Source organism: Lytechinus pictus, chromosome 1, assembly GCF_037042905.1.
Source record: "Lytechinus pictus isolate F3 Inbred chromosome 1, Lp3.0, whole genome shotgun sequence".
In the NCBI taxonomy this organism is placed as follows: Eukaryota; Metazoa; Echinodermata; class Echinoidea; order Temnopleuroida; family Toxopneustidae; genus Lytechinus; species Lytechinus pictus.
The window spans coordinates 30,927,239-30,948,059 of NC_087245.1; the positions used below are offsets into that span (position 1 = coordinate 30,927,239).

General features: G+C 37.0%; 2 protein-coding genes across 2 annotated transcripts; both read right to left on the bottom strand.

The window, feature by feature from the left end:
• Positions 1–4,400: 4,400 nt before the first annotated feature.
• Positions 4,401–13,147, bottom strand: LOC129277418 (sialin-like). Its single transcript, XM_064105529.1, has 10 exons — positions 12,534–13,147; positions 11,963–12,165; positions 10,877–11,113; positions 10,211–10,298; positions 9,060–9,155; positions 8,108–8,229; positions 7,127–7,282; positions 6,054–6,186; positions 5,158–5,399; positions 4,401–4,810 (listed from the first exon to the last, which is right to left on the bottom strand). Exons 1-10 carry the CDS (start codon positions 12,718–12,720, stop codon positions 4,667–4,669), a joined length of 1,608 nt encoding a protein of 535 aa, XP_063961599.1. The 5' UTR covers positions 12,721–13,147; the 3' UTR covers positions 4,401–4,666.
• A 1,623-nt stretch (positions 13,148–14,770) lies between these two features.
• Positions 14,771–20,304, bottom strand: LOC129277981 (uncharacterized). The gene is made up of 2 exons (XM_054914211.2): positions 20,219–20,304; positions 14,771–18,453 (listed from the first exon to the last, which is right to left on the bottom strand). The coding sequence occupies exons 1-2, from the start codon at positions 20,231–20,233 to the stop codon at positions 17,593–17,595; spliced, it is 876 nt and encodes a 291-aa protein (XP_054770186.1). The 5' UTR covers positions 20,234–20,304; the 3' UTR covers positions 14,771–17,592.
• Between the last annotated feature and the right edge of the window lie 517 nt (positions 20,305–20,821).

A 20,821-nucleotide genomic window follows, 5' to 3' on the forward strand; every position in this document is an offset into this window, starting at 1 on the left:
CTACTTCCTGATTCTGGTAAAGATGTTTCGTGCTTATCAAGTCTAAAGTATAGTTTCACAACATTTTTGGACTTTTGTCTTTTAGGATGTGTAATAATGTACTATATAGTGCGCATAAAAAAAACGGGACAGATTTGAAGTCTATAAAATTTTTGTTTCAAATTATGATCTCTATATTTTGGTGTCAATAGGTGCTCTGAAGAGTTATCCTTCAAATGCCATTAAAATAATTTAGTTTCGTTCATGCTTGAGAGAACACGCAATGTTTTTGTCTGAGGTTAAAAAGGAGGCTTGCGCCAAAATGACATGAAATGATAAATATGATGGTCGGACTTCTTGCGAATAAGCTGACTTCCTCTTAACCTTTTCATTATCTTTGCCATAATTTTCGAATTAGGCGGTCAAAATACATTTCCAAATTTACTTATTTGCTTGAATAGTTCTGTTGTTGTTCCTTTTTAATATGTTATCTTTAGCTTTGAATATTCCTTCTTCAGGCAAGAACATTTTTTTAAACCGAAGTATGGGAGAGCGTGGTTTTTTTCAAATCCTTTCATTGTGTGCTACAAAGGTCATGGTGCCTTTGAACAGTGGCATACTGATGGGTGGGGGCTCGTGGTGCTCCCCCCCCCCCCCCCAATACAAAAAAATCATGACCAAGAAAAAAAAGTGGAAAGGAAAATAACAGAAAACATAGAAAGTGAAATATGATATTTTCTTAATATTATGTCAAAATTACAACATTTGATATTTTAATTAACAAGTGGAATGCCTCTGGCCGTCTCACCTGCATCACGCGATTCAATATAGCAGCAGTGCTGATTTTGAAAACTACTATAACTCGCACAAGATGTTCAGTGATACTTGGTTACTCGTATTTCCACGTTTTATGAACTAGACCAATACACTTATAGAGATATGATGGCAATTCAACAAATACCCCCAACGTGGCCAAAGTTCTTTGACCTTACATGACCTTTGACCTTGATCATGTGACCTGAAACTCGCACAGGATGTTCAGTGATACTTGATTACTCTTATGTCCAAGTTTTATGAACTAGACCAACACACTTTCAAATTTATGGCTGTAATTCAACAAATACCCCAATTTGGCCAAAGTTCATTGACCCTAAATGACCTTTGACCTTGATCATGTGACCTGAAACTTGCACAGGATGTTCAGTAATACTTGATTACTATTATGTCCAAGTTTCATGAATCAGATCCATAAACTTTCAAAGTTATGATGGTAATTCAACAGATACCCCCAATTCGGCCAAAGTTCATTGACCCTAAATGACCTTTGACCTTGATCATGTGACGTGAAACTCATGCAGGATGTTCAGTGATACTTGATTAACTTTATGTATAAGTTTCATGAACTAGGTCCATATATTTTTTAAGTTATGATGACATTTCAAAAACTTAACCTTAGGTTAAGATTTTGATGTTGATTCCCCCAACATGGTCTAAGTTCACTGACCCTAAATGACCTTTGACCTTGGTCATGTGACATGAAACTCAGGCAGGATGTTCAGTAATACTTGATTAACCTTATGGCCAAGTTTCATGAACTAGGTCCATATACTTTCTAAGTTATGCTGTCATTTCAAAAACTTAACCTCAGGTTAAGATTTGGTGTTGACGCCGCCGCCGCACAGTGGGCCGGGGCGAAACAAAAGTGCGCCAAAAGTCATTTTGGGCAATTTCAGATTTTTAATTTTTGTCATGCCCAACTGAAAGACAACACTTTGAAGAAGACTTCAGCAAAATATTTCATTCGGGAATTTGCATAAAGGTTTTTAATTTCCTACCTCAAATCGTAAAATGTGACATTTTGCGAAATGCCGCGTATATGACAACTTAGTTGAAAAACAAGCCATTTCACAGGAGGTTTTTCATTAAGGAATCTGAAATGGCACCCACATAATCCTGATATACTCCTTTTTTGTGTGAAATGGTTCAAAGTAGATAAAAGACACATTTCAGGAGGCTTATAAGATAATTATTCCTCGAAATAGGCTGATAATCCATATTTTTTGCATTTACATTAGAAACGTTTGGATTTCCGTGGATTTCCGTTTAAATTCTATCACCATCATTTTGCCAGATGTCTAAGCTTTAAGTCGATACCAAATGTAGCTGCCCGTTTTTGCCCGTTTTCATGTTAGAGCCGATTTTACTTGACACAACACCCCCAAAACCTGTTAAAAAACGGTCTGAGTTTTATACCGCGCAGTCATCGCAGCGCACCGTGTGGGGTGTACATTGCCGTTCATTTTTGCACGGCGAGGACGATTCCCCTTCCATTCCATGAAAAAGACATGAATTCCGGGCATAATGCAAACAAAATAAAGGTTGATAACGCATATAAAGGCTACCCGCCCCTCTTCCAGAGATAAAAATTAGGCCTACCTGTAGAATAATTTCAGCCCAAAACCCTCCTCACAGTAAAACATTCGTGGTGTTATATACTCTGCGTTTTACCCAATTCTACACCGCTTGACAAAGCACGGTTAATATTTTTCAGATTTTTAAGTATTTTTTTAATCTAATGATCATTTTGATGCCATAAATTATTTTCAGGATCTCATACACACTTGTTAGGCATGTCAGAAGCATAAACCAACATTCAATCTGGTCAATCTTAAAGTAACAGATAACACAAAGTTTATATACTACACATTGTTTAGCATAATTTGTCTTTTCACAGATAGGTTTTAAGTAGCCAATCAAAATTTGGTATCAAAGTGACGTCATATCGGCTTTGAATTATGTTCAGTCGATTCTACGCCCCAAATTACCCTTAATCAACATGTTTAAGTAAAAATATAACATGGAATATAATTTTGGCACACTTTCAACTCATTCTGGCCCACTGTGCGCCGCCGCCGCCGTCGCCGTCGGAAAAGTGGCGCCTATAGTCTCACTCTGCTATGCAGGTGAGACAAAAAATTGAAATTTTTGCTTGCTCGCTTCACAACTTTTTAATACATTTTACCCGATCTGCCATATTTTACTCCTTCAAAATTGAGTCAATACACCATTGCCATTGAAAGACATGAATCCTTTCCTATTCGTACATAATTTGTACATAATTAAACTTGGTGAAAGATTCAATAACCCCTTGAAAATAGGATGCATGTCTTTTATAGGTACCATAACATAATTTGTTTCACATAATAAAAGGATTTAAATAATTACAAATTCTCCCAATCAATAATGCAAATTTTCTTACTTGAGTTGACAAAAAGTCTACTTTTCTAACTTTTGAAGGAAAATTCAAAGGTAAAAGAAGTTTAAATGAAAAACAAAATAATTCAGGTAAATAAATAAATTTGTAAATGAAATTTGACAGCATTATTTGAAAATTATGGCAAAGATAATGAAAAGATTAAGAGGAAGTTTGCTGATTTCTGCCATTTTGGCGCAAGCCTCCTTTTGAACCCCCGACAAAAACGTCCCGTGTTCGCTCAAGCATGAACAAATTTTTTTTTTTCAATAGCATTTGAAAGATAAGATCTCAGAGCTTAAAATATAGATATAATAATTTGAAACAAATTTTTAATAGACTTTTCCAAACTGTCCCGTTTTTTTATACGCACTGTAGTAGTGTTTATCAAATATTCACAACATCAAATCTTTGTAAGCAAGCCATTTAATAGTCGCACTGGCCTTCATTAATTAAAAACAAGTCTCAAATTCAGTGATGTGTCCATAAAAAAAGAGATAGAATGATATGGATTCATTAGAGTTCATATCACAAATGTATTCACACGGGCAACAAAAGAATGATCTGAAAATAATGACGTACTCGGGTTCTTTCTGAAGTTTCAAGGGGAAATGTTTCAATAAATTTACCAATAACTTTTATTCTGACACGGAGACAAATCGTTCTCTCTGTCTTGCTCACTTTACTTTGTCTTTCTCTGTGTACACAGCCCCCCCCCTAACACACACACATCATATCAATCGCCTTCATCTTTACCTTTGCCTCCGTCATCCTCGTCATTTTCATCCTCCTCTCCGTGACCCAAATTATGAAATTATTATTTTTGTTTAAGAAATAACCCCATTCTGCTTTATAAATGTATCAATTAACTTAATAACAATCTTCATTTCACATATTATGTGATTTTTTTCATTTAAGATATATATTCATTCTGCCCCATAAGAAAACTAACTAAATTGATGGGTTTTCATTTATTTATATATAAATCTAATCCTTCTCCCGAAAATTGTGAATGATATAAAAATCTGGTAGTACTCCATTTTCTTTGCAATGATAATCCACTTGATTTCATGCCCCCGAATAAGCAACATGTTTCGTTAGTTATAAGAAGGAGAGAATTATACGAATGACATGAATGCAGAAGAAAATAATAAATACAAAAAGAATTGAAATTTTCGCGACTTTTGTTTATTAAAAGCAGTAAATTTAATGATAGAAGACACGCATACAGACCAAGGACAAATTCACGTTGTTTTAATGCCTCGCCTCCATGCCTCCATAAAATAGCATTTTTACCTTTATCCCAACATGTTGACTAAGATATATGAATAAAAAAATATTTGAAATATATATATTTCTAGTCGTTTCAATCTAATTGCATTTTCACCAAACTCGCGATATTTTTGTTGAGAAATCCCAAATAGCGAGAAAAGGTCATTTGTTTTCTTGCTTGTTCCTTCCGGCTTCCCTGGCCCAACTCTGCTCGTCTCCGGATCCAAAGACCATGAAAATTAAACACGCCAGTAAATTGATTCCAACGCAGATGAAGAAAACTGTTTGCCAACCTTTAATGTCAGACTGAAAAAAAGAAGAATTGGTTTTGATTTAACATTGAACGGATTTCGGGAACATTTTAGAAAAAATATGTAGCCGATTCATTTGCTTTGGTTTCAAAGCTAGTGAAGAAGATCGTTTGTTAACATTTAATGTCCGACCAATATAAATTCATTTTTATTTGACGCAAAAAGTTACATAATATGTTACTACATATCTCTTCAACTGAATATAGTCGTGTTAGCATTTCTGTACGATATGATCTTAAATGTGTTCAGAAATGGTATCCCAAAGGTTTGATAGCATAGGCTTATTCAAATGTGGCATGATTTTTAAATGACATTGCTAAATAAATGGAAGGGCTTATCCACCTGATTTGGAGTAAGAACACCGATGACATACGGGCTGAGGCCTCCAGCAAGGGCTGACGCAGAGTTGACCAGCCCAATCAGACTTCCTGCGAGTCTGGGGGCTATGTCCATCAGGTTTACGTAGAAACCGGACATGCAAATCCCATTGCAGCCAACTGCGCCTATCATGAACAGAACGGAGAGGGCGGTGTTGCAACCAACGAATGCAAGTAGGAGGTAAAACATCGAAGACAAAGTCAACCCTGCAGAATAAACGGAACGAAGAGTTCTTTATCGATTCACAATTCAAAAGAATGGGAAAGGTATGGGTACATCGGATAAATTCTGCTTATCTTAATAGGCCTTATGCATGTGACGTCATAATCTGATATCGCCCTCCCTTAGAGGATTACAGGAATTGTCAGAGATGCGCCAGCTGCAGATCACCAACTAAGGCATAGCCATGGCTCCAGCCTCTAAGATGGCGGCGCGATGGCGTCTCATTCTCGAGTCTCAAGAGCTTTTGAATGTTAAAGTTCTCCATCATGCCATAGGAGGGTCCTTGGTAAGACTTCAAGATTGTTTGAAAAAAACAGAAAGCATGTTTGATGTTGCCGAAAACCGACCAAAGAAGAATGACATGTTTTGGTAACAGTTTTGAAATCACATGTGAGTACGAGTACCTCGCCAAAAGTCATGACGGTGGCCGCTTTAAACATTCCGTGAGGTTACCCATTCAAATTTCATATTGTACTGTTGTAAGGGGTCGTTTCACATACGAGGTCCGAATGGTTCTTTTAAAAACTTTCATTTAAATGCATTTTGATAACATTTTACTTTCTCTCTCAGCTAATTGCAATTTTAGGAAAACATTGATGAATTAGTCCGACAATGTCATACTGCACGTATCTACTTACCAATGAAAGTCACCAATTTCCTTGTAGCTACCACACTCAAGATCTCTTTATCTAAGAGTCTGTTGCTGATCATGCCACTCAGTACCAAACAGAAGAACTCCATGAGGTGAGGAATGGCAGCTGTGACACCAATCTGACATAGCAGTCCAAATTAAGCAAAGGGAGAGAATTATGATAGAACAATAGTTAGTTTTGGCTTTATTTTACAATACATTGACAGGTATCATCCATGTTACAACATAAGCATGACATGGTAGCATCAAGAAATGAAGTAATGAATGAAAATATAAGCTGCAAAATAAATACCGTCTACCTGCTAGACATAATGGATATACAGCGGTCTTTGGGGGTTGCCAGTCTCTATAAGGCTTTGGGTTTGAGGCTTTCTTGCCGCGGGATGTCACTTTGTATTTTAAGGTATAATCAAAATCATTCCGCAACCTGAAATTCTAACCTACGCCGTTGACTATAAAGCAGTATTTTTGGTATTTTTTGTCATGTTACCTATATTTTTCACAAAATGGGTACAAACAACTTTTCTTTTCAAAAATTCCTCTTTTGGCAAGCTATGTACACTTTTAGGTAACCACCCCAAACAATAAATTATTATTATTTTTTAAATCGCGTTCGTCTCATTTTTAATGAACCTGCTTAAGAGTCCCCTTCTGAAATATGGAACAATACAAAATAATTGATCATCGTTACAACTTTGAATATTGACGATAGGGACTTTTCGATTTTAACGTCCACTGGTGGACGTGACGTATAGACTGCTGTGTGAGCGCAGTATGCAACGTCGATGGAAATGAAGGAGTGAGAGAAACTGAGCATGCCCAACCTTGGCTATTGGTGCCTGACATATCAAGTGTTTGTGACAACGACGTGAGCCCCCCCCCCCCATCACGTTTTTGGAAAGAAAGAGGACAGACAATAAATTATGAGCCTGCGCATGCTCTGTTCACCGATTTTGTGTACTTTATACAGGATGACGCACTTACGTCACTTGAAAATCGAAAATTCCTTAGTAGGCCCTCCATGCTGTAACCAACATTGGCCAACGACTGTTAACTTACCAGTTCAATATCCATTCCTTGGACATGCTTGAGGTAGATAGGTTGATTCGTGAATAGCACCTGATTGGTCCAAGACGCGCCGAAAGACGTAAAGATCATGGCCCAAACAGGAATAGACGTTAACATGGCAATGACTGGAATAGAGATCTTTTCTGTCTAAATGAAGCATGGTGTACCGGAGACAACAGTTTAATGCATATAAAACTATGAACTCTATAAACACCCTTAGAAATATATATACATATATATATATATCATTATGTAAAGCCAACAACATTGGATTAATCAACAATGTTGACATTTGTGTGGATTTTGTTTCTGCAATCGATAATATATTCATGGATATAAAATGACGATTGTCATCCAACATCTAGGGGCCCGTTTCATAAAGGACTTGCAACTGTTGTAACTTTACCATAATGGCAAATACCATGGCAACAGGGCTCAGCAGCCAATCAGAATCAAGGTTTCCATGGTAGTTGCCATAATGGCAAAGTTACAACAGTTGCAAGTCATTTATGAAACGGGCCCCAGATACGCAACTAAACACAGAATGAGGTATTTTAGGTCACTATACTGTTACCTCCTCCCTGCCCCCCCCCCCCCTCCCCTCGCACCCAAGCACTTTTGCTCCTGGTTCCGACAATGCAGTAACTTGCTTTCAAATTTGGAGATGAGCTGATTTGAAATTTCATTCACAGAAATTCGACAGACATTTGTGTAATTTGCCTATAATTATGGAAGAAAGTATATCAACGAAAGAAAGAGTGGTGAAAGATAAAAGAGGATAAAGAAATGGAAATTAAGGGTGTTCCTTAACCATTGTCCCGCTTTCCAAAATAACATTGTATCTTCTTATTGCTGCGAATTAAGAGTTGAATTCACTCACGATTCTAAAGTGGTTTCTTATGCTATCTACGAGTTCTTATTTCATAAATAGCTTAGACATGTTAGATGGACATGATTCCTATATTTTTTTACCTCCTTAGAGATAACGGTTGATGAAAGATATTGCTTTTCTTTAGCTGATATCCTGGGATGACGACCTGGCGTCTCGTAAATACGGACAATCCATACCAAAACTAGCAAAAGCGTAAATCCACCTTATGAAAAAAAAAACATTTCAAAACTGGCGCTCAGATTTCTGAGAAAAATATTTAGATGAAAATGTCAAATGAGAAGATCAAGATAAATCAATGGCTGTTTAGTTTTACAGAGCGCAAAGAAATCTAAAATATGGTTATGAATATACTTGTAACAACATAAAAATGGCATTTGTCATTTTGTTGTAACAAAGTGTCGACTTCACTGTTAAAAATACTAATAATTTTACAAAGAAACATCGTAAATTCACAGGATGTTCACATTTTAAAAACAGACGACACAATGATTTAACAAACCAAAAGTATTTATGCAGTGATATGTAACGTATAATTAAAGGTTAAATGTAATACAAAGTAAAAATATAATAATTTCTCTAAAAATACCAACGAACTATCGTGTTTTTGCGTTGATTGCAGTGCATCTATCGTATAAATAGTGTTCGTATTTGTAAATTAACGGCAATTTTCAAGTTAAATGAATGATAAAATGGTCTGTGTGAGGGTGTGTTTGTGTGTGTGTGTGGTTTTTTTTTACAGTCATCCATAATTTTTGAATTTTTACAGCCTATCGTAATTTAACAGTTCATACTTTTGTGTGAGTCCCAGCTGCCAGTAATAACAAGTAATACTTTTTTTTTTTTTTAATTTTTACTTTTTACAGTGTGCTTACAATTATTTAATGGCTAATTCTCGATTTTTTCATATCAATATATAAACATTATCAAAAAAAGTTATGGCTTCCTTTCTTCAGATGTTTTTTTTTATAGAAAGCGATTCTTCAAATTAATATAGTTATTTAATGTTGAAGATGGAATTAAATACGTCCTTACCAAAGAAATAATACGCCAACGGCCATCCACCTAGCACATCTGAACTGGACACAAGACCAGATAAAACAGTTCCTATAAAAGGCCCAAACTTAGAACCTAGAGTAAGAAAATGGGCATTGTTTTCTTGAGATAGAGTCAAATCCTCAAGTTATGGCAGGTCCAGCTCTTTAAAAGATTTGCATTAAGTCCTACACCGTAAAGGATAAAATATCCTATTATGCCGATAAAATTTTTCACAAAAGCACGACTTCGAATGGTCTTAGATCATTGGGAACTAGAACCGTTGAAGCCGTCTCTACAACAAGGGTCGATAAAAAGTGAATTCTTAAAACAGTTACTCTCAGTGTTCGTGTTGACACGGGTAGGCCGGGTTACACCGGAACCGAATCAGCTGCGAATCCATCCGAACACGTATTTGGGTGGCTTCGTGAGTAATCTGTTCTCCCTCCGCGAATGCGAGAAAAATTCAGGAAGGATTTGGGAACATTCGATTCCACCGAAACCATCGGAATTAGGCCGAAATCGACTAGAATCGGTCCGAATTTTTTCGGGAGAATTCGGTTTTGGTGTACGTAACCCTGGTTTAGCATAGATCTTAATTCGGAATGAGTCCTGTGAAAAAGTCCTCTTGGAAGGATGACTCCATGGTCGTCTTTGTGTCTTGTTGGTGCGTTGGTCTTGGTGTTGGTGCGGATGAGTGTTTTCTTTTAACGATGTGTAGGGTGCGTGGGTGTGTCATTTCATTTTTCATTCAAGTTTGTGAGTTGGTCTTGGTAATGATGAGGGTGTGTATTTTCATTTAAGGGCGTGTAGCGTGCGTGGGTGTGTCATTTCATTTTTCATTCAAGTTTGTGCGTTGGTCTTGGTAATGGTGAGGGTGTGTATTTCCTTTTAAGGGTGTGTAAGGTGCGTGAATGTGTGTGTTTATCATTTTCATTTAAAGTCCCCAAAGAATTCATTCATGTCTCTGCGAACATGTCGTGCGATCCTTTACGAACGCCACTATTGGCCTTTCGTATTAAACTGATCACAAAATTTATTACCAAGATTGATCTGATACGATCACTGCGATAACTCTACGATTAAGACTACCGTTTCAATCGTGGCGAAAATTGTTACAGTGGGAACTAGGTATTAATAGTTATACTTACTCGATATTGCAATTGCAAAGGCTGCCGAGAAGTCTTGTGGAGGAAACCAACGTGCAACCATGGAGCCTAGCGCTGGGTTAGTACCAGCCTATATAGATGAAAGAGAACAAGCTATAAATTGATATCTTCCTTTTGATAGATTTTATAATTGTGTTTCAAACTGAATATGGTGAAGCTAATGATTCTGCAAAATTAAGACATTGAGCATTCGCGTTATGCGTATAAATTCTTTGATTATCGTAGAAGGAAGTGGAATGTGTGGAAACTTAAGGAATTATCTTTTTTCTAACCAGGTTCGATTTTTTTTCCTGAAGTTCCTGAAATATGCTTTAAGTAACCAAAATGGATGATATAAGCAACCCCCTCTCTGCCCCTTCTTAATATTTATTTTCTCTCTATACATAACGATAGCTGGTACGCTTCCACCTTGCATGTACATACATTGTAAAATCTTGGGTGTTAAACTGACACCAGTTTTAGAATTACACTGTGCAGTTTGAACATAACTCCCAAGAGTGACAACTCAAGATGTTGTAACAATACTCATGAGTGTTGAACTAACACTTTAAAATTAACACCGGAATAAAATGACTCGTGTGATCCACTATGTATACCTTTTAACACCACGGTTTTGGTGTGTACAAGGGGGAAGGGGAACACAATTACCTCACCGATACCGCACATGACCCTGAGAGCAAGAAAGTACGAGGAGCCGAGTTCGGCTGCCATTGGGCTGAGCAGACTAACGACGGCCGAAATGAGCATAGATATTCCCAAAACCCGAGTGCCTCCGATCTTATCCGTCAGCCAGCCTGCAGGTATCTGGGCGACCGTGTACCCGTAGTTAAATCCAGCTAGGATGAGTTCCTGTTCATGGCTAGACCATAAGAACTGCCCCTCATCCTGAAGACACCAAAAGAAACAAGAAAACTGTCATATTAGGTATATCATTAGAGGATGTTCACCGATCTGACCTCCCAGTGGACTTTGCTTTCGTGTCGGATTCTTTCGTTCTTTTTTAAATTGATTCAACTGTTCTTCCTTCCGCAATCAGACTCTAACTGTTCAAAGTTTGCCTTTTTTACATTGATAGCGGTGAAACTTGCACACTCTTAGTCCTCACTTCTAACCCTCCTTAAACTTGAAACGAATAACAATTCCATATCATCGGTTCCATCGGTAACATCCAAAAAACCCTTACTGGTGTCGGGATTAATAGCCAAAATCACACGAAGAATAAAATGCCGAAAACTTTAGTCTTTCACATAATTTTTTTAAAGTAAATTTTTAGAAAATGCAACCTATTGATTAAAATGTAAAATGTGTTTATTTAAATCCAGCATGACAAGAAATATGACCTTTATGTTTACGGCGCCGGTCAAGTCGTGGGCGCGTCGTGGTCTAGCGGTTCTGACTCTTGCCTTTCTAACAGAGGGTCGTGGGTTCGAATCTTAGCCATGGCGTGTTTTCCTTCAGCAAGAAATTTATCCACACTGTGCTGCACTCGACCCAGGTGAGGTGAATGGGTATCCGGTAGGATTAATTCCTTGAATGCTTGAGCGCCTTGGCAGCCCAGCTAAAGCCGGGGTAATAATAGCAGGGCCCGCTGGGAGAACAGTTTTCGGAACTGAAATGGCTACCCTGGGTAAATATACCGCTATCATTGTTATTATAATAGCTACTAAATATCAGTATTCCTTTCCACATGCTATGATCATTTCACAATCAATTATCAAAACTATGTTAACATACCTGGCTATATTGATCTCCATTTGTACTGTTTGGGGACCAGCATGTTTCTACTGTTTGATTCTGCCCCTCTGCTTGCGTTGTAAAGGTGGCGTTCGTCATCACTGCAATGGTAACACTGACATTGACGCGCATTGCATACGTCATGCCAGCGCCCAAGAAAGCAAGGAAGAGAACTTCATAACGCTTTGGAAAGTAGCATCTGCCTGGAAAAAGGATACAAAGTCCATAACCATGAACTGTGCGAGAAATTGCACGAGGATATAGGCAAGCATTTTTAATGAAATAGGGCCTATTAATTTAGACTTTTACTCTTCACAACAGACCTTTTTTGTATTTTCCTTTGAATATGATACAATGACAACCAAAATAATGTACTTCTTAGAAAACTAAGCAATACCATAATAAGTAGAACCATACCCGGCAAAGATAATTGTCCTTAACGGGAAAAAAAAGATGAAAAATGCTGAAGATGTTCATTTCACTCTGTCATAAAACATTAACCATGTTAACAAGTCTCAAGATGTCGGATTTAAAAATAAATGTTTACCTGTGATAAACTAATCGCACTCACCTTCAAGTTGTCCTTGAACTTGTTCTTTCGTATCGTCCAATAGCGGTCTCCTCTCTCCGATATCGAGGCTCTGTTCGGGACCATCGCGACCATTGTCAAAGTACTGTCCCTTGGAGAAGGTTTGGTTGGCGCGTCCGTGGTCCGATCGAATGTCGACATTAGTTTCACTCGGAGCTTGAGATACCATCTTTACAATAATCGATGTTTATTTTCTCCTATTTCTTCCCATAGAGGGGAAGATGCTGATTTGCACCAGGGCTGAGCTATCTGATACGTTACTGTATAGTTACAGTATGTGAAAATATGTGCCCTTATAAGACATTTAGCATGTTTAGACTAGTCTGCTGGCCGGATCCTGAGGTATTGTCGAGACGCTTCCATTTTGCGGAAAGTATCAACTTGTTTGATAAATCTATTATATTGTGCCACACAGTCACACCGGTAAAGTCGAATCCAGAATGATCAAAGCAATTACATTATTTCCAATGACATATCATATCGGTCGGTTTGGAGTTGTTTCATAGATGTGGCTGTATGAAGCAGTAGATATTTAAACGAAGAGAGACCAAAGTTGGAAGTTCGTCTATTGGGCAAATGTGTACAGTCATGGCACTGGGAGGCGGGGGTGCTGAGGGTGCTGAAGAACCCCAAAGATTTTCCAGGGGGAGGGGGTGTCGCGTGTGTTATTCTCCATCGGCAGCACCCCCTGGAATTTTGGTAGGTGTGGCAAAATTGAGAAATTACCTGCATTCTTTTTTTTTTTTTTTTTTGCTTTTCAAATTTCTCGGTACCATGACCTCCATTTTGCAGGGAAACCCTGCACTCTAAAAACACTGAGTAAAATTTTACCTTATATTGGGTAGAAAGGGATCATGCATGTTTGCTGTGTATTTTTAACCCCATAATGCGCTATTTCAACGCAACGTTGCATAAAATTTACATTTTTTTACCCAACCAGCATGCATGTTCCCATTTTACCCAATATTGGATAAATCTTTTTTAGAGTATGTGTAGAGTCCAAATATTTCTAATATCATAAATGTGCAGTGTAGTTTGCCTTGTAATAAAATTGTAGCTGCATATTAATCTTATATTTTCAGTTCATTTCTGGCCGAGTTTATTACTGCTAGTAGGTGTGTTTTTGTTTGTTTGCGTGTGGATATAACTTTCGGGTTTTTCCCGTTTTAGTATATGGCTCAGTTTAGTAAGCACTGTTCGAGGCCTCTTTAGGGATGATTTTTTTCCCGCAGCAAACATATGCGCATTTGTTTTGGTAGCAGAAAATCATAAATACCTTATACCTGTTTTTAAGTGGACCCCCTCTTTTTCATATGCATATGCATATATATATATGTAAATATATAAACTCCTCAAAAAAAGTTCGGAAGTCTGAGTTTGGCCATTAATTTCTCCCAACTCCCATTTTTACACAATGCATCTTTGATATCATTCAAAAGATAATTCAATTTTCTTTAAAATGATACGCTACATGATATGATTATGGTTCACATGGAGGTGCAGTGCCTTGAAATAAGGGCAAGGTCAAAATTCAAAAGTTGCAAAATGACACAATATTGAAAGTCACTGTTCGTTTTTTCCGTGGTGATGAGTGAGCTTCTCAGCGGTTTCTTTGTTTTCATGCACCTTAACATCAACATTAATATGGAATCAAACACACCTCTGCACAAGCAAACACATAACAAACAAACAAACAAACATGCATGGGTATTTCAAACCACGACTCAAACCATGTCATCTCACAGATCTCCATGTTAATGTTGATGTGACTGTATGTCACGGCGCAATAATGATTGAAAGCAAGAAGAGATCAAAGATCTGCAATTATTAATGGAGGTTAAACACAGTATATTGATAACAAAAAATGAAAAATCTTCAATTGTGGGTTTCGTTTCCCATCACATCACCTTCCTTGCATTCTGACTCTAAATCGCCCACTTATGAAGTGCCTTTCATTTTAGATTTTATCCCCTGGAATTATAAAATCAGGGAGTCAGTAGCATCTACATAGGATAAGGAAATGATGGTATTGCATGAGACGACCCTCTTGAGTTTCAAGTGAACCCCGCCCCTAATAATAATGATAATAATAGTAATGTTGATGATAACAATAGCGATAATACTAAGAATGATGACAATAATAATAATAAAATCATAAGCATAAAAAGTGATAAATTAATGAAAGAGACTGAATAAATAAATGAAATTGAAAGTTGATCTAATTGATCTGGAATTAATCGTATTTCATTTATTGCTAAATCTCACTGACATACAGTCACATGACTATTTACAGAAAATTAAGTTTCCATCAACGTTTACACAATGCTTTACAATAAAGGTATTAGAGGAGGATTGTGTCGTCATATAACTATATGATACCCCTATTTAATTTTGAAAAAATTACGTCATCATCAAATACTCTTACACCCCATCTTTCTATCAGAATACAATTGCACTATATACCCCCTAAAGGTTGCACACGCCCAATTACAACAAGAAAGCAAAAATATTTATTCGACCCGACCTCTCCAATGATTTTTAATTTGATATATCTGATTTACTAAGTGTATGCGTACTAGTCACAATCTGACACTTATTCTAGGAAGGGAAATCACTGAACTTTCTTTGCCCAAGTGGGGAAGAAATATCACTTAGCATAAGAACTATTTGACTGACAGAAGAGTCAGGGCTATTTTATTGTTTCAGATTTTTTCATAGATGTTGATTTATTTCCAAAATGAGGAGGTCAACCTACCCTTTGATGGTCAGATGTGAAATCTCATATATTTTCTGTTCACTGGTGGTCAACATATTTGTCCCCCATATGAACTTTTGTTTACTACACCCACGTCTAGGGGAAAATATTAAAGGAAACCAAAACCCAATATACTTGTAGGTGCCGCACTTCATGGTTGTTAAAATAAACCAAAACCCAAGAAGAGAAGCAATCTTATTGGAAAGAGTAAAATGAGAGGAACAATTTAAACAAGTTTCATCAAAATCTTTATGAAATAAGCAAGATATGGAAGTTTGAAAACTCTTTATGGCAAACGTGCTTCAAAATGGCTGATTTTGTTGACATCTCTCCATGATTTGTTTCATTTTCAGATTTGCCTCATTATCTTTCAAATTGCATCTTGCCTCCTTCTGAGCACAACATATGTCATGGGAAGATATAATTCACACCACATATGTCAAGGTCAGGAGGAGATAATATGAAATATGTAAAATAAAGGGGAAAATCTGAAAATTTGTGTACGAAAACAAATGGAGAGTTGTCCACAAAATCGGCCATTTTAAAGCACGTTTGCCAATTTGAGGATCCCCATAGAAAGTACAACAATACTTTTTAAACGTCCCTAACTTGCTTATTTCATAACCGATTTTAATGAAACTTTTTTTAAATTGTTCCTCTCATTTTACTATTCCCAATAAGATTGCTTCTCTTCTTGGGTTTTGGTTTATTTTAACAACCATGAAGTGTGGCACCTACAAGTATTTTACCATAGCTGGCAGCAGACCGATTGTTCATGAACAAACATTAATCATGGTGACGATAAAGTGGCATCCCTCATACCTTGGTCACATTTGTTCTACGGTGGCCGTACGGCGAGTCGGAAACAGCCGTTTTGACATTATTGTACCAGCTATATATAGGTGGTTTGAATAAAAATGATTAAAACGGCTGTTTTCTACTCGCCGTACGGCCGCAGTAGAGCAAATGTGACCAAGGTATTAACGAGTGCAAATTTGCAACATGGGTTTATGTTTTCCAAGAGCCAACGAAGTTTAAACTATTTCCATTAAGAGTCCTGGGGTGAGTTTCATGAAAGACTCATAATTCGAACTCGTCGCTATCTCTATGGAAAGCCGTGGAACTTCGAAGACAACACGCTAGTTGGACAAAATGCAGACGCATTGAATCTGTTCACTGGCGATTATTGTCCAGCTTGACTTTCCGTACAGATGGCATCGAACTGGAGTTGGACCTCTGAGTTGGATACTTTCATGAAACGCGCACCTGAAGTGCTCATCGCATTGGAATAGATGTTTCCCGTAATAAAGGAACAGCATTGAGCTCAAATCATGGGTTATCAAATGTTATTAAAAAGTGGAATACCGTTATAGGCCTGGGCTATTCTAGCCTATAATAGGCTTTCGCAAAGTATAGCGGCAATCCATGCTTTGATAACATTTGATAACCCATCCAGAAAAATTAATCACAATTTGTAGTTAGGCCCAAAAACTTTTGTTGGTGATCCATACGTTTAAAGAAAAAATAATCACTAAAATTCCTTAAGTTGTGGGAAACGCATTGGAAACGTTTAGAATTAGAAATGGCGCAAATTGCGAATTTGTAACTTCTGCAGATACATTTTTATCAACTCTAAGTGTTTCGGATACATATACATTACAATGGAAAAAGTAACTATCAATGACAAAAATCATTTTGTCAGTTTAAAGAATCCATAATTATCTAAAGTTTCAGTAATAATATTTCAAATATGTTATCAACATGAACTTAGTGAAACACAGAATTTGGCATAATCTTGTTAATGCAGTATAGCAATATCGCACCTAAGTCGAAACCTGTAGGGACATCCATCTTAATCGATGGTCCTGGTTTTGTAAAGTGATAAATGATTTTATTCCAGTGTGTTGCAGACTAAAAACAAAATCGTCACTTGCATTCTGTATAATATCAAGGTCATTGTACTTATCATCCAATTGAAAATGAGTAATTACTTGACAGTCTTTTTTTATATAGTAGTCCTATGACTTCTTTCAGTAGCTCGTTCACGCAAAATGCTCATTAAAATCTCTCAAAGCTGCGAAGAGAATGTTTGTTCTGGTTAACCAGAATTATAAATAGATTGTATTTTTTTTATTCAATACAAATCTTTGCACTTTTTATTAAAAAAGGTAAGGCAGTTAATTTAAATCTCTCTTCTAACAAAATAGTATTGCTAGACAACTGTTTTGGTATCAGACTTCTACATGCGTATTATAATTTGTTGATGAGACATAATTTTTAATTCCTCTATCTCTTTGGGGTTTCCGTGCCTTTATTGGTGACCATGTTTATGCAGAGCCGAGGGTAGTGCATCTTTAGAACATCTCTTGCCGATGGTCTTGATTCGTGATCAACTGAAAACATCTGGACTAAGCAATCACAGATGTGGCAGGACTTCTCATACCCCTGGCCGATCTGTTTCAGGGAATCCAAGAATTCAACCCTGTCTCCCACGCGTAGCTGTAGAAGGGCTTCCCGAGACTTGAGGACACTCTGGTGCATCATTGCCGCCATCTCGAACAGCATGCAGCCAAATGACCAGACATCTGTTTTTGATCCGTGAGGACCCTCGAAGACCTCTGGTGGAGACCAGTAGAGGGACCAGACGACCGATCTGGTCCTGGAACGGAACCGATGTAAGTCCTCTATGACAGTCCTAATTCCGATATCGCCAATCCGCAGGTCCATCTGAGGAGTCAGGTACACGTTGCTGGGCTTCAGATTGGTGTGGGCTATTCCGCTATCATGCAGATAGATTATGGCATGGAGCAGTTGGCCCATCCAGCGTTGCATGTCCGATTCGCACATAGATTGACCATTCCTTGACTTCTCCTTGATGAAGCTATCAAGGTCACCGGTGACAAAGTAGTCGGTTGCGATGCACAGGTATACTGCTGCTTCAGTGGAGTCCCAGTGAACAAAGGCATCTCGGGGAACGGCGATGTGTCTGTGACGGAGTTTGGTGAATCGCATGACCTCTCGGAGGGCGCGATTAGCTTCCGGGTTATCGTTACATTCGATCTTTTTCAGAATATATGTCTTTCCATTTGCCCGATGTTTCACCAAGAGCGTGATTCCTTGGGGGCCTTTGGCAAAAGTATCAATGATCTGAAAGTATATAAAGGAGATTCATCAAGTAACAGGTCAAAAACCCGAAATGATATCAAAATGGTAATGTGGTTACCATTAAATTGTTTCAAGTCTGAAATGGAAAATATCGGAAGCGCCGTGGTGTAGCGGTTCTGACTCTCACCTTGTAATCAGAGGGTCGTGTGTTCGAATCCCACCATGGCCCATCGTCCTTTGGCAAGTCGTCAATCCACACTTTGCCACTCTCCCCCAGGTGCTAATTGGGTACCGGTAAGAAACAACCGTCATTGTGGTTGGTTTAGCAAGTGTGCGCCTAACAGGCTGCTTGAAATGCTATGAATCCAGTGACCGGGTAATAATAATTGTGAAGCGCTTTGAGCAGTCGTAGATTGATAAAGCGCTATATAAATGACAATTATTATTATTCTATACTGATGGTCGTGGATAATGTAATCTAAAGTGAGCCAGAAAACATGCATTATTTGGCCTACTAGTATAACTAAAAAACGGTTATAGTCATACAAATACTATTGTGTGTTCAGTGTCATGCTGTGGGTGCTTAAGCAGGCGAACAGGGTATATGATAAAGGAACCAAAAATCTCAAGTCCTCAACTTCTCATATCTGACCAGGTTCGTTACCCATAATGCAACATTCTTAGCAATGGATATAGGCCCATGTGAATAATAACACACTAATACACTACTCAATACATTCACATCGCAATAATTACGTTATCAAGTAGCTAAACATGTAATTTTCCTCTAAAAAATAATTTAGTTATATATATTTTCACCACGCAAATAAAAATTTTAGGCTATTTTATTTTCTGTATTACTTATACTGAAAATGAATTTATCTCAACAGGTACTGTATACTTTACGACAAGCTATTTATAACACACAGTCAATGAGAGATCACGCAAGCTTGGATCAGTTCGTTCTCCCTTTAAACTGATAAGTTATCCGAGGTTCAGATATTTATTTATGTTTATACTTATTTGTGTCCCCAATGCGATATACTTTTTTGTTCACTATGTTTTGTATGAAGCGTCTGACAACAATTTTTATGTTTAAGCAATTACATGAAAATAAAATAAATTGATATTGATATTGAAATATTTGACAAACGGATTCAAAATTTGAAAAGCCTAAGTATGTTGATTCATATTATTTTGGGGAAATTTTAGTGATAACCCCTGATGCCGCCATCAATTTCAGGCGCAATCGATCACGATTTGGTTTGGTGTCTGTGTTCAATAAAGGGAAAATTCATCCCCTCCAAATATAATCAATTTCAGTAATGAGATATTATGATCATTAACGGAGAAACGAGATAAAGCACTATGATTATTTTTTCGGACTTAATTATAAATGTTTGTAGACCCATCAATCCCGAAAATAAAAAAGAAGTACGAAGGGAAAATTCAGTCACATCTTCATGGTATTATCTGCAATTCGTCTTCTTAACAATGATATCAATATTTTATTAAATAAATTGATTTAGTCAGAATGTTATATCATTTTTGGAGTTTGTTAATCTATGTGGAATTATTCCTTTATCATGAAATACACAATGACATGGAATACCTTGAAATTATTTATTAAACGAAATGGGAGATTATCTCAATCAACCATTACTTAAACTGAATCAATTGTAAATAAATAATATTTTATATTTCGGATTATGAAATAGAGCACTCATCGTTGTTTTATCCATTACTTAATATAAACCATTAAATGTAATATATATTTTCAATTTCCCATAGAAAATAGAAAACTCACCATGTATTTCTCCATTACTTTATCGCTAACATCAAACACAAACTATGGTATCACACAAGTTGCAACAAATGGCACTGGTACTAAGCAAAAATGTGACGTTAGCAGCAGTTCCAGCATTCCCATCCATCAAAGAATGTTGCCATGCATCCAAACCTGTCTGACTTGCGCATATATATTAATCTTACTAATTTACTTTTATTATAATGGATGGTTGGGTAAATGAATACAATGCACCTTATTTCCCACTCACGTTCGAGAGGAAATCAATTTGATTAAAATATTTTCCCATCAGTCTCTACCATGCCAACGTTATGTTTTATTGATGGGTTCCATTTTGGGTTCGGTTGTCATAGAAACTGTTACGGTCTGGTCGTACATTAAATGTCACGGTGTTCTATAATGGGGTACACTTCACTTTGTCTAGTTGAAATAAACTGGTAATTTCTTATTAATCGGATGACTAAATTTCCGCATTGATATGTCAAAATTAGATTTTTGAGAGTATAATTGCTTATAACTAAGTTCATTTTTTTTATTATAATAATCTTTCCTATTTGTGTGTTCCTCTGATGTATTATATCAAGTTAATTCGCAAATTATGAT